Source organism: Festucalex cinctus, chromosome 10, assembly GCF_051991245.1.
Source record: "Festucalex cinctus isolate MCC-2025b chromosome 10, RoL_Fcin_1.0, whole genome shotgun sequence".
NCBI classification, from domain to species: Eukaryota; Metazoa; Chordata; class Actinopteri; order Syngnathiformes; family Syngnathidae; genus Festucalex; species Festucalex cinctus.
The window spans coordinates 7,025,932-7,042,698 of record NC_135420.1 but is presented as its reverse complement, the minus strand read 5'-3'; the positions used below and the strand labels follow the sequence as shown (position 1 = coordinate 7,042,698).

Sequence of the window (16,767 nt, the reverse complement as noted above, 5' to 3'; positions counted from 1 at the left end):
CACATTCTGTAAATTATAGAAGACGTTTACCATCAAATATTTTATTAGTGCTGTGGAGAATCTTTTTTTTTCTTTTTACCTTTGTTCTGCTCACTGTGAGAAGGGTCACTTTGGGCCCTATGAGGAGGAAGCTGAAAGGAACATATACAATTATAATACTATCCGAAAGACTTTCCTTTTATTATTGCAGTGTATTGAAAAGTTTTTTTTTTGTTTTTTTTTACCTCTCTTTGTCGTAGAACCAGCGGTCGGACGTTGCTGTGAGCACGATCTATAAAATATACATTCACGTTTGTATAGGTAATAGATGTTTTAGTGTATATCAGCACATTTACACACGCTGCTAGCAGATCGCCCGAAAAGTTAGGAAAGTAATCTTACTAGCAATCTCTTAGCATGTTAGCGCTTACCTTCACGTTCTTTGGAAGACTGTCCAAGACTGTCTTGCATCGGACCCATAGTAGTCGTCATCGTCCGATGAAACGTCATCTGTGCAGACGTGCTCGGTTGTGCACCACTTTTCTCCGGTGTTAGCATCGCTAGCCGGTGGGGCCTTAGGACGTTATTAGCATCGCTAGCCGGTGGGGCCTTAGGACGTGGTCGAAACGGCCGCGTCACCGCTTCAACTAGGACTTAACCCCGTCATCACTGTGCTCTTGAGCACTGGTCGATGCTTTTGAGCTTTGAAAATAAGGATCAAGCATGAGCTGATTGCCATCTGTAGCCTTTTTGACTCCCTTAGCCAAGTTAGCCATTCTCTCCCCCTCAACACTAGCTCAGCCTCTCTCCTTCTACTGATGTCTCCTACCCGATCTTGTCCAAAAGATCACAGCCATCTAGTGGCCAGGAATACTCATTATAGTAACCCGATCGGCTTGATACTTGGAGCACAGCTGCCCAAGGCTTTCCTCCACCCGTTTCCATAAAAAAACATAGTAGACGTCAATTGACGTCTATGGCGGCCTATTCTAGGATTATACTGAACGTTTTTAAACGTTTATGGCGGTCAAAGAGTTAATTGGGCTCATTGCGTATGAAATTACAATGAAACATCATGAAATCTGATGAAATTGAATGTTTTCAAGGATGATGTAAATGATCGAAGCCTTTGTCATATTAAAGTTTTTTTGTTTTTTTTTTGATAACGTGTGGCAGGAAAAGAGTTAAAGGTTGACATCACGAACATCACGTTTTGTAAACAGACACTCGTTACATCAGTAACCGGTCATGAACTCTGGCGCATGCACCCCGGTCATGACAAATATGAAGGAACACAACAGAGGTGTCATGACTCGGGTCATGCAGGAGTACTGTTTAGGTGTTGTCTCATGTCTGGGGTCACGCCTGGATTAAGTTGGAGTTGAGTTCGTGACCTGTTAAGTGTGAGGTCAAGTGTCTGTTTTGTACTGATGCAACCATCATCCAGTTTCAACTAGTTTTAGGCTATGTGATGTTATAAGATGTCGGGAGTATGTAATGGCAAGAATCTTTAATGCTATGTGATGTTATGTGATTCAAGGACGATTTGTAATCGCGTTACTGAGTCAACAACCAATCAGATAATTCCATGTCAGTACTGGTACTCCCATGTCTAGCCACAACCAATGAGATCGATTCACTGTCTCGATAAGCTGTCTGAGAAATGTGTGGGTTGCCGGATCCTCACTGATCCCCTGTACTCATCCGCAGCCCAAAGGGGCTTGGCGTCTCGTGATTCTCGATGCGTCAAAACATTAATTTAAGATATCACTTGGAGGTTGACTTCTAAATTGCTTAAATTGCTAAGTAAATCATGAAGATGGAATACAGCTGATTGACAAATTGAGCTGTTGATTAGTTGGAGAGAGACCAAAGCCCAGGGGTGTAACAATAGCTAAAAACTGAAAAGTCGGAGTTCTGCTCTCTGTAAACATATACAGTATTTTAATAGAGCTAAGGTTCTAATGAAGTTTTTCTCATTCACATATTCTCTGTTTCTGCTTCCAGACAATGGCCCAGTAAGACTACCTCTTACATGGTCGCTACGGCTCTATTGAAAAGTTGGTAGCAATAAAGTCATATGGAAATGTTGGGCAGCAGACCTGTTCTAAGGGAATATGCAATTCGATTGGTTGGTAGTGTCACATGGGGCATTGTGCCAGCTAGAAGCAGAGATGGAGCAGAAAAGCTCCATTGTTGCACATTGAAGACAGCTGAAAACAGACATATGTCTGTCTGTATAACCCGTTTTCATTTACAACCTGTTTGTGTTTACAGACAAAGCAAAGAGAAGTTGAGGAAGGAGGAAAAAAAAAAAAATTACTTCACAAAAGTGTAATCAACATGTTGTTTCCCAATAGTCAGAATCAGATTTATTAGCCAAGTACAAAAAGCACACAAGCAATTCATCTTCTGAGTCACAACCTGTCAGAGAAACACGAAAAATAACAATGACCGACAGGGGGAGACAGAACGGAAGCCTGGCGGTTCGCTAATCAGCGCTCGTGTTTCTTAGACGGACCACAAAGGGAGACATGAGGAAGGAGGGAGGGAAAAATCCAATTTCTTTTGTGCTTATCATCATGGTTGTGGGTGAGCTTGCGCCGAATCCAGCTGACTTTTTGTGATAAGCGGTGCACACTGTAACATCAACATTAATTGCCCATTTCAGTTTGTATTCCCTCTCGTTTCAAAGTATTCATGTATCACTTCAAAAACAAGAAACAAGAATTTCATGCTGGTAGTGTTTGCAATCACTCAGGAAATCAAAAATATTCGTCTCAAAGTCTCTGATGTTGAACATGTACTCTAGCTTTGAATGGACAGACGCTTGATTTCATTCAAAGTTGCAGATTTTTGAAGTAGTAAATGGCATTTGGGATTTTTGGGGTATCAACGATACAACATAAGGTGTATACACAAACATGTTTGTGGACTGCAGAGTCCTTTTTAAATCATTGACCTGGAAAATTGTGTTTTATCTCCGCCTACTCCGCCTCTCAGTCGAGGCTCCTTGACAGCGTTTGCCTTTAAGCTTTGAGTTGCCTTTCAAGCCTTTAAGAAAGCAGAAAGTGAGAACGCTTGAAATCATACATCTTGCTCTTTTTTTTTTTTTTTTGCCACATGAATGTAACGTTATAAGCCGGTGTCAAAATACTTGTAAGGCGACCGCATGGCACGCTAGGGGAATGACATGCTGCTCCGACTGGAAATGCTGCAGCAGGAGTTTTCACTTTGGATGAACTCCACTTGACCCTGACACATTTCTTCAGGTTTGTGCTGCAAAAAAAAAAATCATCTTTCGAAGCATTGCTGTCAATCAAAATAGCAGCAAGTGTAGTAAAACATCACAGGTCTGTGGATTCATGATTAATTCATGTTGCACACAGCACCTGCGGTAACCCCACTGACAATTTCAATTTGGTCCCCTCCTTTCTGAAATATTTTCGGTGTGTGAGCTGGATATATGTGAGGCTTCCTGCATGCGTGTGCATAGTGTAGCTATGTGTGAGGTTCCTGCATGCTTAATACCCCAGTAGACCCTCGTTAGCTTCAAGTGATACCACATACTTTCCTCATCGTTTTACGCTGCCTTTTACCATAAAAAAATAAAAATAAAAATGTGTCTATCATTCTACTGTCTCTGTCACAGCTATACTGCGTTGGCTGCTTGGATTGCTCCAGGGTAGCCATCGGAGCAAAAGAGGTGAGGTTGCAAGGGAGCTTAACAGAGTGTGAGAAAGAGATGAATTGTGAAACAACGGGGCAGCTGTGTACTTTATATACTTTGACAAGCAAACATTTCAGGCGAGTCAAAGATTGAGATGCAATGTTTAGTTTGGCAGCTACACAATACTGTTAAAAAAACAATTTGGTGTTTGTTGGTGTGCTATAATTTGACAGCTGAAGGGTTGGATCCCAAACCGCAGACACAAATAAGGTTTTAACTATTTATTCACATAACTTGACTAAACGAAAAGCAACGAGAATGCACCGAGAATCACGCGACGCCAAGCCCCCTTGGGCTGCGGAGAAGCACAGAGGAACAGAGAGCAATAATCCGGCAACACACACATTTCTCAGACAGCTTATATAGACAGTGAATCGATCTCATTGGTTGTGGCTAGACATGTGAGTACCAGTACTGACATAGAATTCTCTGATTGGCTGTTAACCCAGTAATTACAGATAGTTCCTGACATCAACAAACATCATATTGCATAAAAGATTCTTCATTAACGCAATATAGCATCACACAGCCTAAAACTAGTTGAAACTAGATTAACAGGTAATGAACTCAAACTCAACCCCAAGCGTGACCCCAGACATGAGACAAGAGCCAAACATTTCCTCCTGCATGACTCGAGTCATGACACCAGTATTACAGCAAGATTAAAAGGTGTGTAATGTGTTCTGAAAAATGTGATATGGAATTTCATAAAATTTGCAATTAACTCCATAATAAAAAATGGGATAAAACCCTATAATGTAATAATTTAAACAATAACATAATAACAATCTGGATTTTTTAAATTTAATTTAATTTAATTTTTCTGATAATGCAATACAGTACTTCACATTATTATATCACATATATGCCCAGAAATCTTTGCGGCAGAGAGTTCTAATCAAGTGGGGAGAGCTTACTTTGACTAACTCTCTGCAGGTTTAACACTAAATAAATCAACTCTGCCAAATAATTCCTACATTGAGCTCTATTTAAACTGGAGAGTGTGAAGAATACAGTTTGGAGGTTGAAATCAATTCTGAAACAATGAACACCAACATTTTAACACTCCAATTTTTTTGCTGTGAATGTAAATAACAGTCTTAGATTCTCAAAACAAAATGTAGAACTTTGGACTGAAAATGAACGTATGTATTACATTATCTGACAAGTTTTACATGATCAGTTTTGAGAAAAAAGAAACCCAACAGAAAATGTAATAAATCCCCAATAACGTAATAAGGTATTATATTATTGGTAAAAATGTTACTGAAATACCAATCAGCATTTTTCTTTTATTACATTATTGGTGAAATTATTAACATTGACATTTTGGGGGTTTATTTAATTTTTGATCAAGTTAAGCACAAATTTCATTACATTTTGAAGCATTATTATCATTTTCAGGAAATTATTACATTATAGGGTGATACAGGGAGAAATTAGAAACATCATGCTCATCATAGCCCCTCGGAATGTTCTGTACCTCACCAGACAGTTCCTCGATTTACGAATACACAAGTGACTGAAAGCACAATTTTTAAAGCACATCTACCCATTGATGAATCTCAATGGCACAATTTAGGTATAACAGAAGGTGGATAATGTGTAACTGGGTAGCTTCTGGATTGTTGTGCCATTTAAAAAAATGAAAGTGTTGTATAACTAATATTAGACCTGTTTTTTTTTTTTTGGGAGGGGGGGGGGGGGGTGTAACCACAAAAACAGGATACGAAATTACCTGCATAAGGCACAAATCATAAAAATGACAATAAATCAAGAAAGTTAACTTTGCATTTGGGTCAAAAGTCCATACATTGTCTTGTACAGTAAGTCGTGTAAAAAATGTAAATATTGTATATTGAATGAGCTTGAAATTGTAGTGAGTTAAAGGAAACATTTCATTGGCTGATCATTGGTACTTATATAACAGGTGTGTATGTAGAAATGATGTCAGCACTAAAATTCACCACCCTGAAAACTCCGTAGTGATTTTTGTTTTTTTATTGTGATGACTTTCAGTACAGGTTGTTAATGCCCATTTTTTATGCATTGATGTGAGGACGGAAGCATTACTATTGTTTCCCGGCTTGCGTTGTCCACATCTCGCTGTTGCCTAGTGTCAGAAAACCGTGACCAATTGTAACTAAAATTGATATGCACAGCCGCACTCATGTCCACTTCAACCATGTTTGATAATATATATTATATATATATATATTTCTGATTAAAGTAGTTGCTGATAATGGTAGACCTTTGCATATTACACATCAAACTTTGATGGTATCTCTCATTATGGAGAAATTGGATGTCAAATTGTCAGAATGTCAGAATTATTCACCACAAATCAATAAAAGCACTTTTTCTCATTCTGCATATTTTTTCTCATTCTGTAGTAAGTAATATTCTACCATTGCCACCTATTCCAGCATTCAGAATGAGAAAATAAAATGTTTTAATTGATTTCTGGTGACTATTTTTGTCACTCAATTGTCTCCTATTTCCCCATAGTGAGAGATATCATGATATTTTCAACTATAGTAATTAGGGGCCTGCGATTGGCTGGCAACCAGTTCAGGGTGTACCCCGCCTACTGCCCGAAGACAGCTGCGATAGCTCCAGCACCCCCGCGACCCTTGTTCGGAGTAAGCGGTTAATTAAGAAAATGGATGGATGGACGGTAATTAGGGGAATATCACTGCCAACTACTGCAGCAATTTCAGATTCCTGGCAAAATAGTTCCTTTAAATGGAGCTACGATTTCAGGAACAGCAGTTACGTGTTATTTGCTGGTTACAGTGTGGCATTATCAATTAAAATATTAAAAGATTTCCTCCCCAAAATCCTACGATACCATCTATCAATTTAACATTCAGCCGTACATGGGCAAGATAATGCCGTATTCATGCAGTTGATTATTGAAGTTGTTCAGTATTAGAAAATAAGTACTTACACAGTTTAACAAATAATGAAAATAACACGGATGACTAGCAGCTGGAAAACAATGTTCTGCTGCCTTCTGTTAAAAGTTATGACATTTAAATAGATGATGGATTGTTGAATTGATGTGTTTATCAGACATGCAGGCACCGTGCTGTGACAGTCTGCAAAGGAAAAAAAAACAAGCACACCCACAATCCAACACACACATACTGAGTGCAAATCAACAGTGATGTGAAGTCACCAGCAGGAGTGAGAACACACAACCTAAGAAGTCAGACTGTCTTTGTTTAGAATGCTTAGAGTCAGGCATGCTACTTACATCTTGGTTACTCATATCCCAATAAGGCCTTTCGCCGTATGACATCACCTCCCAGGTGACGATCCCATAGCTCCAAACATCTGAAGCTGACGTGAACTTCCTATAGGCGATTGCTTCTGGTGCAGTCCACCGCACTGGGATCTTACCACCCTGACACATAGAGGGAAGAAATGTATGGATCTATGATGGCAAAATGGGAGAGTATACTAATACTGTAACCACAACTCATCTTACATACACTTGTGCTGAAGCTTCAAGCTGACAATGTCTGCACTTTAAACAGTAAAACATTTTTTGTTTCAGTGAGCGAGATGGTAAATGTCTCACAATGGTAAAATGCCATTTCTGTGGATCTCACGCTGCTTCATCTATCCTTCACTCCTTCCTCTCTTTAGTTTTTCCTCTGGTCTCTTGAGATCTCCTTAATTTGTTGGAATTTAGTTTTCTGGGGTTGGCCTAAGACTCTGATTTTTAACCATGTGGATGGCAGGAGGTGTTTAGTTGGTGCTGGATTTCACTTTGATTTATCTTTCTTTTCTTTGACCTTTCCTCTGGTCTCCTGACCTTCTGAACTTCACGACTCTGACGAGACTCTGAAGTATCCGGTTAAGGTGAAGGGTAATGAGATTTTTATTAGGTTTTCGGTGAATTAATGAGTACAAATTTCCACGTATTTACATGCACGCACACACGAACGCACGCACGCACATACGTGCACATATACGCACGCACACATACGCACAAAAAAAAAGAAAAAAAAGAGGGAGCAATGATAAGATGTTGAATCGGTAAGACTGCCGAATAAACAATTCTGAGCTCTCTCTTAAAATAAATAAATAAATTAATTAATTAATAAATAAATAAATGCCATTTGTCTTAAAACTGAAATCTTTTATGCAGAACTCAATGCAAAGCAGATGTCTGATTTTATGCATCTGTCCTTTCTAATAAAGACCATATTCAAACATTGAGATTTGGCTAGAGATATTTTTATGCCAGGCAAAATGACATGGCAATTGGATTGTTTATCGTTTGCCAGTAAAAGGCAATGAAAAATATATAATATGCTATTTGTTGATAAATACAGCGTATAGTACAGTAATCTTTCAGATAGATCATATAATGCTTTTAACTGCCAAATTCATTGCCAAATTTCAAGTGTCATGATGCACATGTCATTTCTCTAAACTACTGGTATTGGCAGTGTATTATGTTGTGTGTTGTGTAGTTTGTATTCTTATCAACCAAGGATATGCAACTTATATACAACAAAAATTCCACTTTACATATGAAAAATATATGCTCTTAAGAGATTTCATTTTTGTAATACGTTTCTCAATACATGTATAAACAAGCCCCTATGCTAACTCAACAGCTAACATTTTGAAGCAAGCAACAAAATAACCACATGCTGTGATTTTTCTTTACACCTAAGTACACCTAAGCCATGACTGTCATACCAGTCGACTCCTGCATTTTAATTTTTATTTTTTTACCAGATTATACGGCAGCACGGTAGATGACTGGTTAGCACATCCGCCTCCCAGTACTGAGGACACAAGATCGAGTCCAGGCTTTTGCATGTTTGCATGTTCTCTCCGTGCCAGGTACTCCGGTCTCCTCCCACATTCCAAAAGACCTGCATGTTAATTGAACATCCTGAATTGTTCTTAGGTGTGAATGTGAGGTTGTTCATCTCTGTGTGCCCTGCGAGTGGCTGGCAACCAGTTCAGGGTGTCCCCCACCTACTGCCCGAAGCCAGCTGGGATAGGCTCCAGCACCCCTGCAACCCCTGTGAGGAGTAAGTGGTTAAGAAGATGGATGGATGGATAGTATATTATATATTTATATTTTATGTTTCCCTGACCATTTGTAACAATAAATAAATTAGAATAATAAAAACATGTTTTCAAAATTGTTTTTAGTATTATATTTTTTGAAAATTATTGAAGGGCCCACTCAGTGGGCCAGCGGTCCACCAGCTGCCCATCCCCAACATATAGATATTACACTATGCAGTCCGTCCATCCATCCATCCATCCATCCATCCATCCATCCATCCATCCATCCATCCATCCATCCATCCATCCTTTCACTGCGGATTGTGGGCACAGGACTGCTCATGTCACGATATATGGAGCGAGTGGATGAAAGGAGATGGACCCAATGGCAGAAAAGCAGGGAGAGAGACAGGAAAGAGAGTAACTTTATTGACTATAAATGAGTGGAAGACAGGACGGGACGTCAGCGGACTGGTCGCCATGACTGGACGGAATATGGGGCGACTTGGCTGGGACATGGAAGACGTGGCTGGGACGTGAGAGAGACTTGACTTGGACGTGGGGAACACCAACACATCACACAACAGGACAACAGGACAACAGGACAAGGACAAGACCAGACAATGCTCCCACACCACGTGAACAAACACCACTGACTAAATACACCAACACTAACGAGACACTAACAAGACACACCTAGGAAACACAATAGGCTGAGAGCACTGATTGGTCATACATACTGGGAAAGGAAGACACGCAGGTGGACAAGGTTAACGATAGCTAGTGTTGCCAGGTGTACGATAATTATCGTATTTGTACGATAATTTGACCCTTTGTACGATGTACAATCAATAATGGCAAATGTACGATAATTTAACCATTTCGTATTATTGCCGGCAAAACTGAAATTGCCATTTTTTTTGCGAACCCTGAAGGTATCTGTTCTCATGTGACATAATACCAGCCAATCGGCCTTTGCTGAGCATGAGAAACGAGAGACATCCATGCATTGATTGGCTGAATGGTAAATGCCCGTCCCCAGGAGACGCTCCCAAATAGGAAATAGCGCAAGACTCAAACCACCTATCCAGTAATATATACAGATCAGTGACGTTAACCCGCAACAAACCCCTGAGTGCCTGTGAGCGGTGAACACTTTTAAACACAAGCACGACTATATTTGACTATTTGACTGTCGCAAATCAGTGTATTTTGGTTATGACGGGTGTACAATAATTTCCATCAAAATACGATAATTTTGAGTCTATGGTACAATAATCCTATATTTCCCACCTGGCAACGCTGATGATTGCGAGACACGGGGAGAACTCAGGACAAAACACTACAAACACCTAAAACCAAACAAAACCTAACCGCATGGAACCAAAACATGACAGCTCATCAGTCAATTACACAGCACATACAAACTTTCACACTAATTTGAACAGTTTAGAGTGTTCAATTAACCTAACTTGCCTGTTTTTGGAATGTGGGAGATAGCTGGAGTAGTCAAGAGAAAACCCACACAAGCATAAGGAGAACGTGACAACTCCAGGAATTATTTCTTTAATCATTATGTGACTGGTTGAATGACGTGTGTGTATAGCACCAGGACTATCCTGGAGGAATAAAAGAACAATACATGTGAAACTCTTATCATTGAGCTCTAGGCCACTTCTAAAATGCTAATCTCACCTTTTCCCAGTCATGTTGATAAGCTCTTGCATGGGAGTTAGCTACAAAATATTCTACTTGTGTTTTGTCACTTAGTCATTATCGGGTGTAAAAACTTGTTACATAAGCTTCCGTGACATTTCAAGGAGGGTGGGCACAGAGCACATCATTCAATCATGAATGTTGACTTGTGTGCGTGCGTGTGCTCACCAGTGAGCTGGTGTAAGTGGGATCCGAAGTGTCTTCCTCCAGATAACGAGACAAGCCAAAGTCAGACACCTTACACACCAGGTTGCTGTTAACCAGGATGTTCCGAGCAGCCAGGTCTCTGTGAACGTAACTCATCTCTGCCAGGTACCTGCAACAAACACGATTTATTATCTGAACGTGTATTATCTCCTGCCAGTTACTTGGGCCACTGTAAAGCTGTAATGGGATTTTGTGTGTTTGCGTTTCCGTGTTATCTGTGCCTGAAATAGGGATGGGATTTAAGGCTTGTGAACATGTACACGTTGGGTTTCATCCCAGCAGGCGGCCCTATGTGTGTTTATGTGATTGAACTATCTGACTGAGTATAGAGGATTACAGGGCAGTCTTACGGATGTTTGTTTTTCTGTGATTCCACAGCATGTTGGAGCTTCTTATTTGAGGACAACAAATGACCAGAATGGACCTGTGATCACCACATGAAATCACATCTAGATGGAGCTGCTTTGGTATACATCTAAATGTCATTTCAAAAACAAAAACCTTCTTTCTCCATTTTGATGCTGAATGGATTTCTATACCAGAACTGAGTGTGAGCATGTTTGTGTGTATACCTCATTCCAGATGCGATGCCTCTCAGCATACCGACGAGCTGGATTACTGGGAATTGCCCGTCATTTTGCTGCAAGAGCATGAAGCACGACAGGAGCATTTTTCTTATTTCTTATCGGACTTTTTCCACATAGCAGAAGGTTTAGCAGATGAAAACATGCAAGCATAACATTTATCACGTCTAACAAGTACATTTAAGCAAAAGTGAGCTGCTTGGTGAAAAAAAAAAATCAATTAATCACTTCCAATGATATGCAGACTGGTGGTAACTAGGTCATCAATGAATGGACATTGTGATTTTCTAGGAATGGTTGTACACATTTGGAGAAATAAAGTGTTGCTTATGCTACGTTCTCACCAAATCCGAAAAGGCGAACTGGAACGCTTCATTCGCGAGCGAGTGTTTTTGGAACGATTGCTGCTCATTCGCGCTTACGTGCGCACCGGAGCGGAGGAGGCGTGTCCCTTGGTGACTTTAGCGAGTCAACAAAAAGTGGCCGCTGCCAACTACTTCCACTTCTTTCCTGGGACAAAACAGCCGTGGCACTATTTTCTCCTCTTTTGAGCACTTTCGCTTTTTTAAGTGGCAATCTGGTGGCCGGCATTTGTGCTAAAAATAGCTTTGGCATTAATAATAAGCATTGCTGCTAACTCGGTACAGTTCAAAAGCAAGTAAACAGACTTAGCAGCACTTTCTTGATCATCATTCTGTCACGGCTGGTCGTGTTGTTGCGCTCAGGGTGACAATAGAGAGGACGCTGTGTGTGACGTAGCCCGTACTCGAAGCCGATTGACTACCGCGAAGCGAAACGCGCAAAAAGTTCAATTTTTTTAACTTCGACGAATATGCGAATGTGCGGATTTTCGTCACGAATGTACGGATTTTCGCTGCCGCGAAACGCGTCCTCTGCGCCGTCCCACGCACTTTCGGTCCGTTGCGCGCGAACTCCATTGACTACAATGCAAACGCGCCGCCGAATCGCCATCTCTCGCTTTTGGTGAAAACCCCGCATTATTGTTTATATACAGTTTACTAATTATTTTGAGAAATTATTAACATGACATGACTTCACACAAATGAATCTCATTATCAATAACAAAATTATTACCATAAAGGTAATTTGAGTAAATTTGTTAGTTCAGACGTGTGTATCAAACTAGTATTCCCAATCAGAAGCCAAGAAGTAGCTCTCAGTTTCAAAATGGTTGGTGGCCGATGATTTAAAGCAAGTGTGTCAAACATACGGCCCACTGGGTCAGGCCCGCAAAGGAGTTTAATCCGGCCCGTGACATGATTTTGTAAAGAAAAAAAAAATAGGAGTCGGACCAATTATTCAGCCTGCCACAATCATAACATATAAATTTGTGATTTCACAAGCACTCCTTAGATAAGCGATGCAACTTGTCCATGGAATTGCCCTGGTCATTATTATACAAGTTATGCTTAAAACAGGGCGACACGGTGGATGACTGGTTAGCACGTCCGCCTCCCAGTACTGAGGACTCGGGTTCGAGTCCAGGCTTTGGCCTTCCTGGGTGGAGTTTGCATGTTCTCCCCGTGCCTGCGTGGGTCTTCTCCGGGTACTCCGGTCTCCTCCCACATTCCAAAGACATGCATGGCAGGTTAATTGGGCGCTCCAAATTGTTTCTAGGTGTGCTTGTGGGTGTGGATGGTTGTTCATCTCTGTGTGCCCTGCGATTGGCTGGCAACCAGTCCAGGGTGTCCCCCACCTACTGCCCAGAGCCAGCTGAGATAGGCGGCAGCACCCCCCGCGGGCCTTGCGAGGAATAAGCGGCCGAGAAAATGAATGGATGGATGCTTAAAACAAGAAAAAAAAAGAATACAAATAAAATTATAATGTGTGAAATACGACACAAATTCAATTACTGGTAATTTTGCATTCGTGTTATTTTTTGGAACAATATATTTACAGTTGAGCCCTGCTATAATAGGGCTGACCCACAAAAAAAAAAAATCAATGTATTATTGACTATTGTTTTAAGTGATATACCATGATTTTATTTCCCTCCATGTGGCCCTTGAGCTAATATGAGTTTGACACCTGATTTAAAGTCTTATGCTCTATTAACCTTTAAGATGCGAATGTAGGATCGACAAATTAAAATTATTTTTCAGTTATCACTTTCTTGTCATGGTTTCTAGAAGCAAATAGAGTTAGTGTGCTATTTATCCCTATTCAACTAGTTTTGTGTAACGAAAGTGAGCTGTTGGCCAGAGACCAGCAAGAAAGAGAGATGTAGATCATGGAAGGTGATGCCAGGCAAGCAAAATATGATACAGGTTGAAAGGGAAGTGCCATTAACTCCAATAGAAACCGAAATTTGCTATTTTAATCAAGATGGAACGATTACTCTATGACTTATTGTGAGCATCTTGTGTTTTTCAACAGGTTGCCCCAAACACATCGGCTAAATAGATATTGTACCTCTAACTGTAAATCTATAAGTAACACATCTGACTATGCTGTGCTTGTGTGTGTGCATGCATGTTTTTAAGTATGCTTATTTTTTATTTTATTACGTATACAGCACATTTTGCAGTAACAAATGTTATAAAATTGAGGATTGAGGATGCTGAACAGAAAAAAGTAACAGACGTGACAATACCCACCTCACATATTTATTATTTAATTATATTTTCTGTTCTCAGAATGAGTTTGTTTACTATCCAGATTGCATACCAAATGTGAACAAATCCAAACCTATCTTTGTATATTTTTTGTATTCATTGCAACATGTCTGCCATTTTTTTCTGCACTGTGTCACTGCAGGGGTTGGCAAAATCTCGGATTCGCTCCAAAATGCAGTCCCTGACCTTTGTTGAGCAGACAACAAAGTGATGGTGACAATATGTTGCATATTTTCACTTGAAGTGTGTGGTTTTGTGTGTACGTCTTCCAATTCACTTTGAGCATCATGTTGCCGCTTTGATCTTGTCTTACGTGCATGCACGCACACACATGAAGGCACACAAGGATCTAGATCATTGGCTGTACGGCCATTTTGGAGGGAACAAAATATTGTACTGTAAGATGTGTGCGTGCATGTGCGCATGTCAGTAGCTGAATCCTGAGTCAAAAGAGGTCATACTGTGAGAACTGAGCATCAAACAGTTTCCCTTTCTGTTTTTAGCAGTGCCTAGAAAGGGGATCAATGGCCGGACTGACGGACAGACGGCGTGCTGGCAGGACAGGACAAGAAGAGAAAAGGTAGTGGAAAAAAAGGAGCAGGAGGTTGTTTCTCTCTTTTGTCTTTTTCTGGAAAAGCTTCCTTGCCCATCTGTTTCTCAGTGGGGGTCTGCAGTATTTCTTTGTTTATTCAAGTTTATTCATTTCGAACTTGCAAAAAAAAGAAAGAACACATTTGTAACTCTACCTCCCCAAAGAAAATAAATTAATTTAAAAAATAAAATTAAAAAATCCTGATCACTTTTTTTTTAAATTTATATTTATTGTGTTTTGTTGTTTCCACACATTACTTTCGAACACTATTCAATGTTGTTGCACCTGGTCCCCATCCATTTACTTGCTGTCACTAACAAACTAACCAGCGAGTGGCGTTCATGAGAAGGACATGAGGTGTATTTCACAAAGCAAGTTTAGTGAGTAATCTGGGTAAAGAAACCTTGAAAAGTGGGAAACTTGTTTCAGAGAGGAGGTAACTGAAACCAGAGAATAAGAGGGAACTCTAGCCTGTTTCATAAAAAGAGGTCATTTAAGCTCTCGGTCAGTTACCGTATTAACTATGGAGGACCAAAACTGCCAAAATTTGAAATAAATAGATGACTAAATGAATAAATAAATGTCTAAAAGTGAAAATAAAAATGAATATAAAAATAAATATAAATGGAAATAAATCTGTTTTAATTTTCACTTTTTGTCATTTATTTATTTATATAGACATTTTTTTATTTATTTAGACATTTATTTATTTAGTCATTTATTTATCTATTTATTTAGTCATTTATTCATTTATTTCGTCATTTATTTACTTAGTCATTTATTTAGTCATTTATTCATTTTGAATTTGGGCAGTTTTGGGCCGTACAGCCACGTCGAATGTTATTCAAATGAGGGGGCGGTCCTAAGCGTGACTTGGGTTGGACTCCACCGTTGCAAACTGGCTGTCATTGGTCGAGTGGGCTCGCCGGTTTGCAATGGAGACCTCCAGCAATGGACGGCGATCGTGTCCACTGTCTGCTCTCACTTGTTGTCTAACAACTCAAGTCGCAAGTTGAGGTGACGGTGGATGCGATCGTCGTCCATTACTGGAGCGCTCCATTGCAAGCCGGCGAGATTTCCTTGTTTGCCGAGCTGCTCACTCGACCAATGACAGGCAGTTTGCAACGGTGGAGTCCAACCCAAGACACGCTTAGGACCGCCCCCTCATTTGAATAACATTTCCACTTGGCTGTACGGCCCAAAACTGCCAAAATTCAAAACTGATGAAGGTGCCGCAGTATTGCACAGGGAATTAAATATTTGTTGCGAGAATGTTATCAGACAGCGTAAATCTGGCATTTCTGCATAGTTACATTTTTGAGCAGTACATTTTCACATCACAGTCCATCATCTTCATGCACAACTTAATCCGTCCTTACATTTGCAACATTACCAGACGTAATCATATGCGCTCACATCGGAGCAGCAGTGCGCTCCATTTTTTTCTCATACCCGTTTGGATATTGTTTTTATATTTCATCTAAGTATTTTATATTTCATCTTACAACAAGTGTGCTTCTCCCTCGCAGGATTGCAGCAAAATGAAATGAATGAATGAGCTATCATTCAACAGGTTTCCCCTGTAATATTGTGATTGCAAAGGACTATACATTTAAATTTACGCGTTGTCCCGAGCAGCTAATGTTCTCCCACGCCACCTTCCTCTATGGGGAGCCGCTGCGGTGTTGCACTTTTTCATTTTTTTTTTTTTTTTTAATAGAGACATGTTCAAATTCGACATATGATCGCATTAAGATTTTCAATTGAAAGGGGCAAAAAACCTGCGATTGGCTGGCAACCAGTCCAGGGTGTACCCCGCCTACTGCCCAGAGCCAGCTGAGATAGGCTCCAGCAGCCCCCGACCCTTGTGAGGAATGAGCGGTCAAGAAAATGGATGGATGGAGGGGCAAAAAAATAAAAAAGCAACGCAGAAGCAGAGGGCAGCGGCGCACTCGGCTTCCCCGTTGCCATGGTGACTCGACGAATCAGGGCTCCATTGAGGCGGTCTTTTAAGAGTGGGAGTCAGTTCAGCTATAACTACTCAGCGTTGATATAAATCACTTAAATCAGCTGGACTGGAACCGAAAATGCAGAGTTTCCTATCGGAGGGTATGTCAACTCACAGTTTGTTGAACCTTCTTAGTAAAATACACTCCTGGTGACCAATGGAATCCATCCCCAGGGATATCGCCAAATGTGCAAAATGCAAGGGTGAGTTTGTATTGCTTACTCAGTCTAATGAGTTACTCCAGCAGCAGAAAGACAATATTTGTTTATTACTAC

The 16,767-nt window shown here is 40.3% G+C and overlaps 1 protein-coding gene and 1 long non-coding RNA gene across 2 annotated transcripts in view; one reads left to right on the top strand and one right to left on the bottom strand.

Annotated features, from left to right (window-relative positions):
- LOC144027739 (ephrin type-B receptor 1-like) overlaps positions 1-16,767 on the bottom strand; it is a 153,790-nt gene that overhangs the window by 13,552 nt on the left and 123,471 nt on the right. The window contains exons 15-17 of the mRNA XM_077535534.1: positions 11,245-11,312; positions 10,634-10,781; positions 6,969-7,118 (exon numbers count right to left, since the gene is read on the bottom strand). Coding sequence (XP_077391660.1) covers positions 6,969-7,118; positions 10,634-10,781; positions 11,245-11,312 — 366 coding nt within the window. The remainder of the gene's footprint in view (positions 1-6,968; positions 7,119-10,633; positions 10,782-11,244; positions 11,313-16,767) is intronic.
- Positions 10,617-12,727, top strand: LOC144027740 (uncharacterized). The gene is made up of 3 exons (XR_013285529.1): positions 10,617-10,777; positions 11,051-11,139; positions 11,255-12,727. It is a non-coding gene; the product is annotated as an uncharacterized LOC144027740 (long non-coding RNA).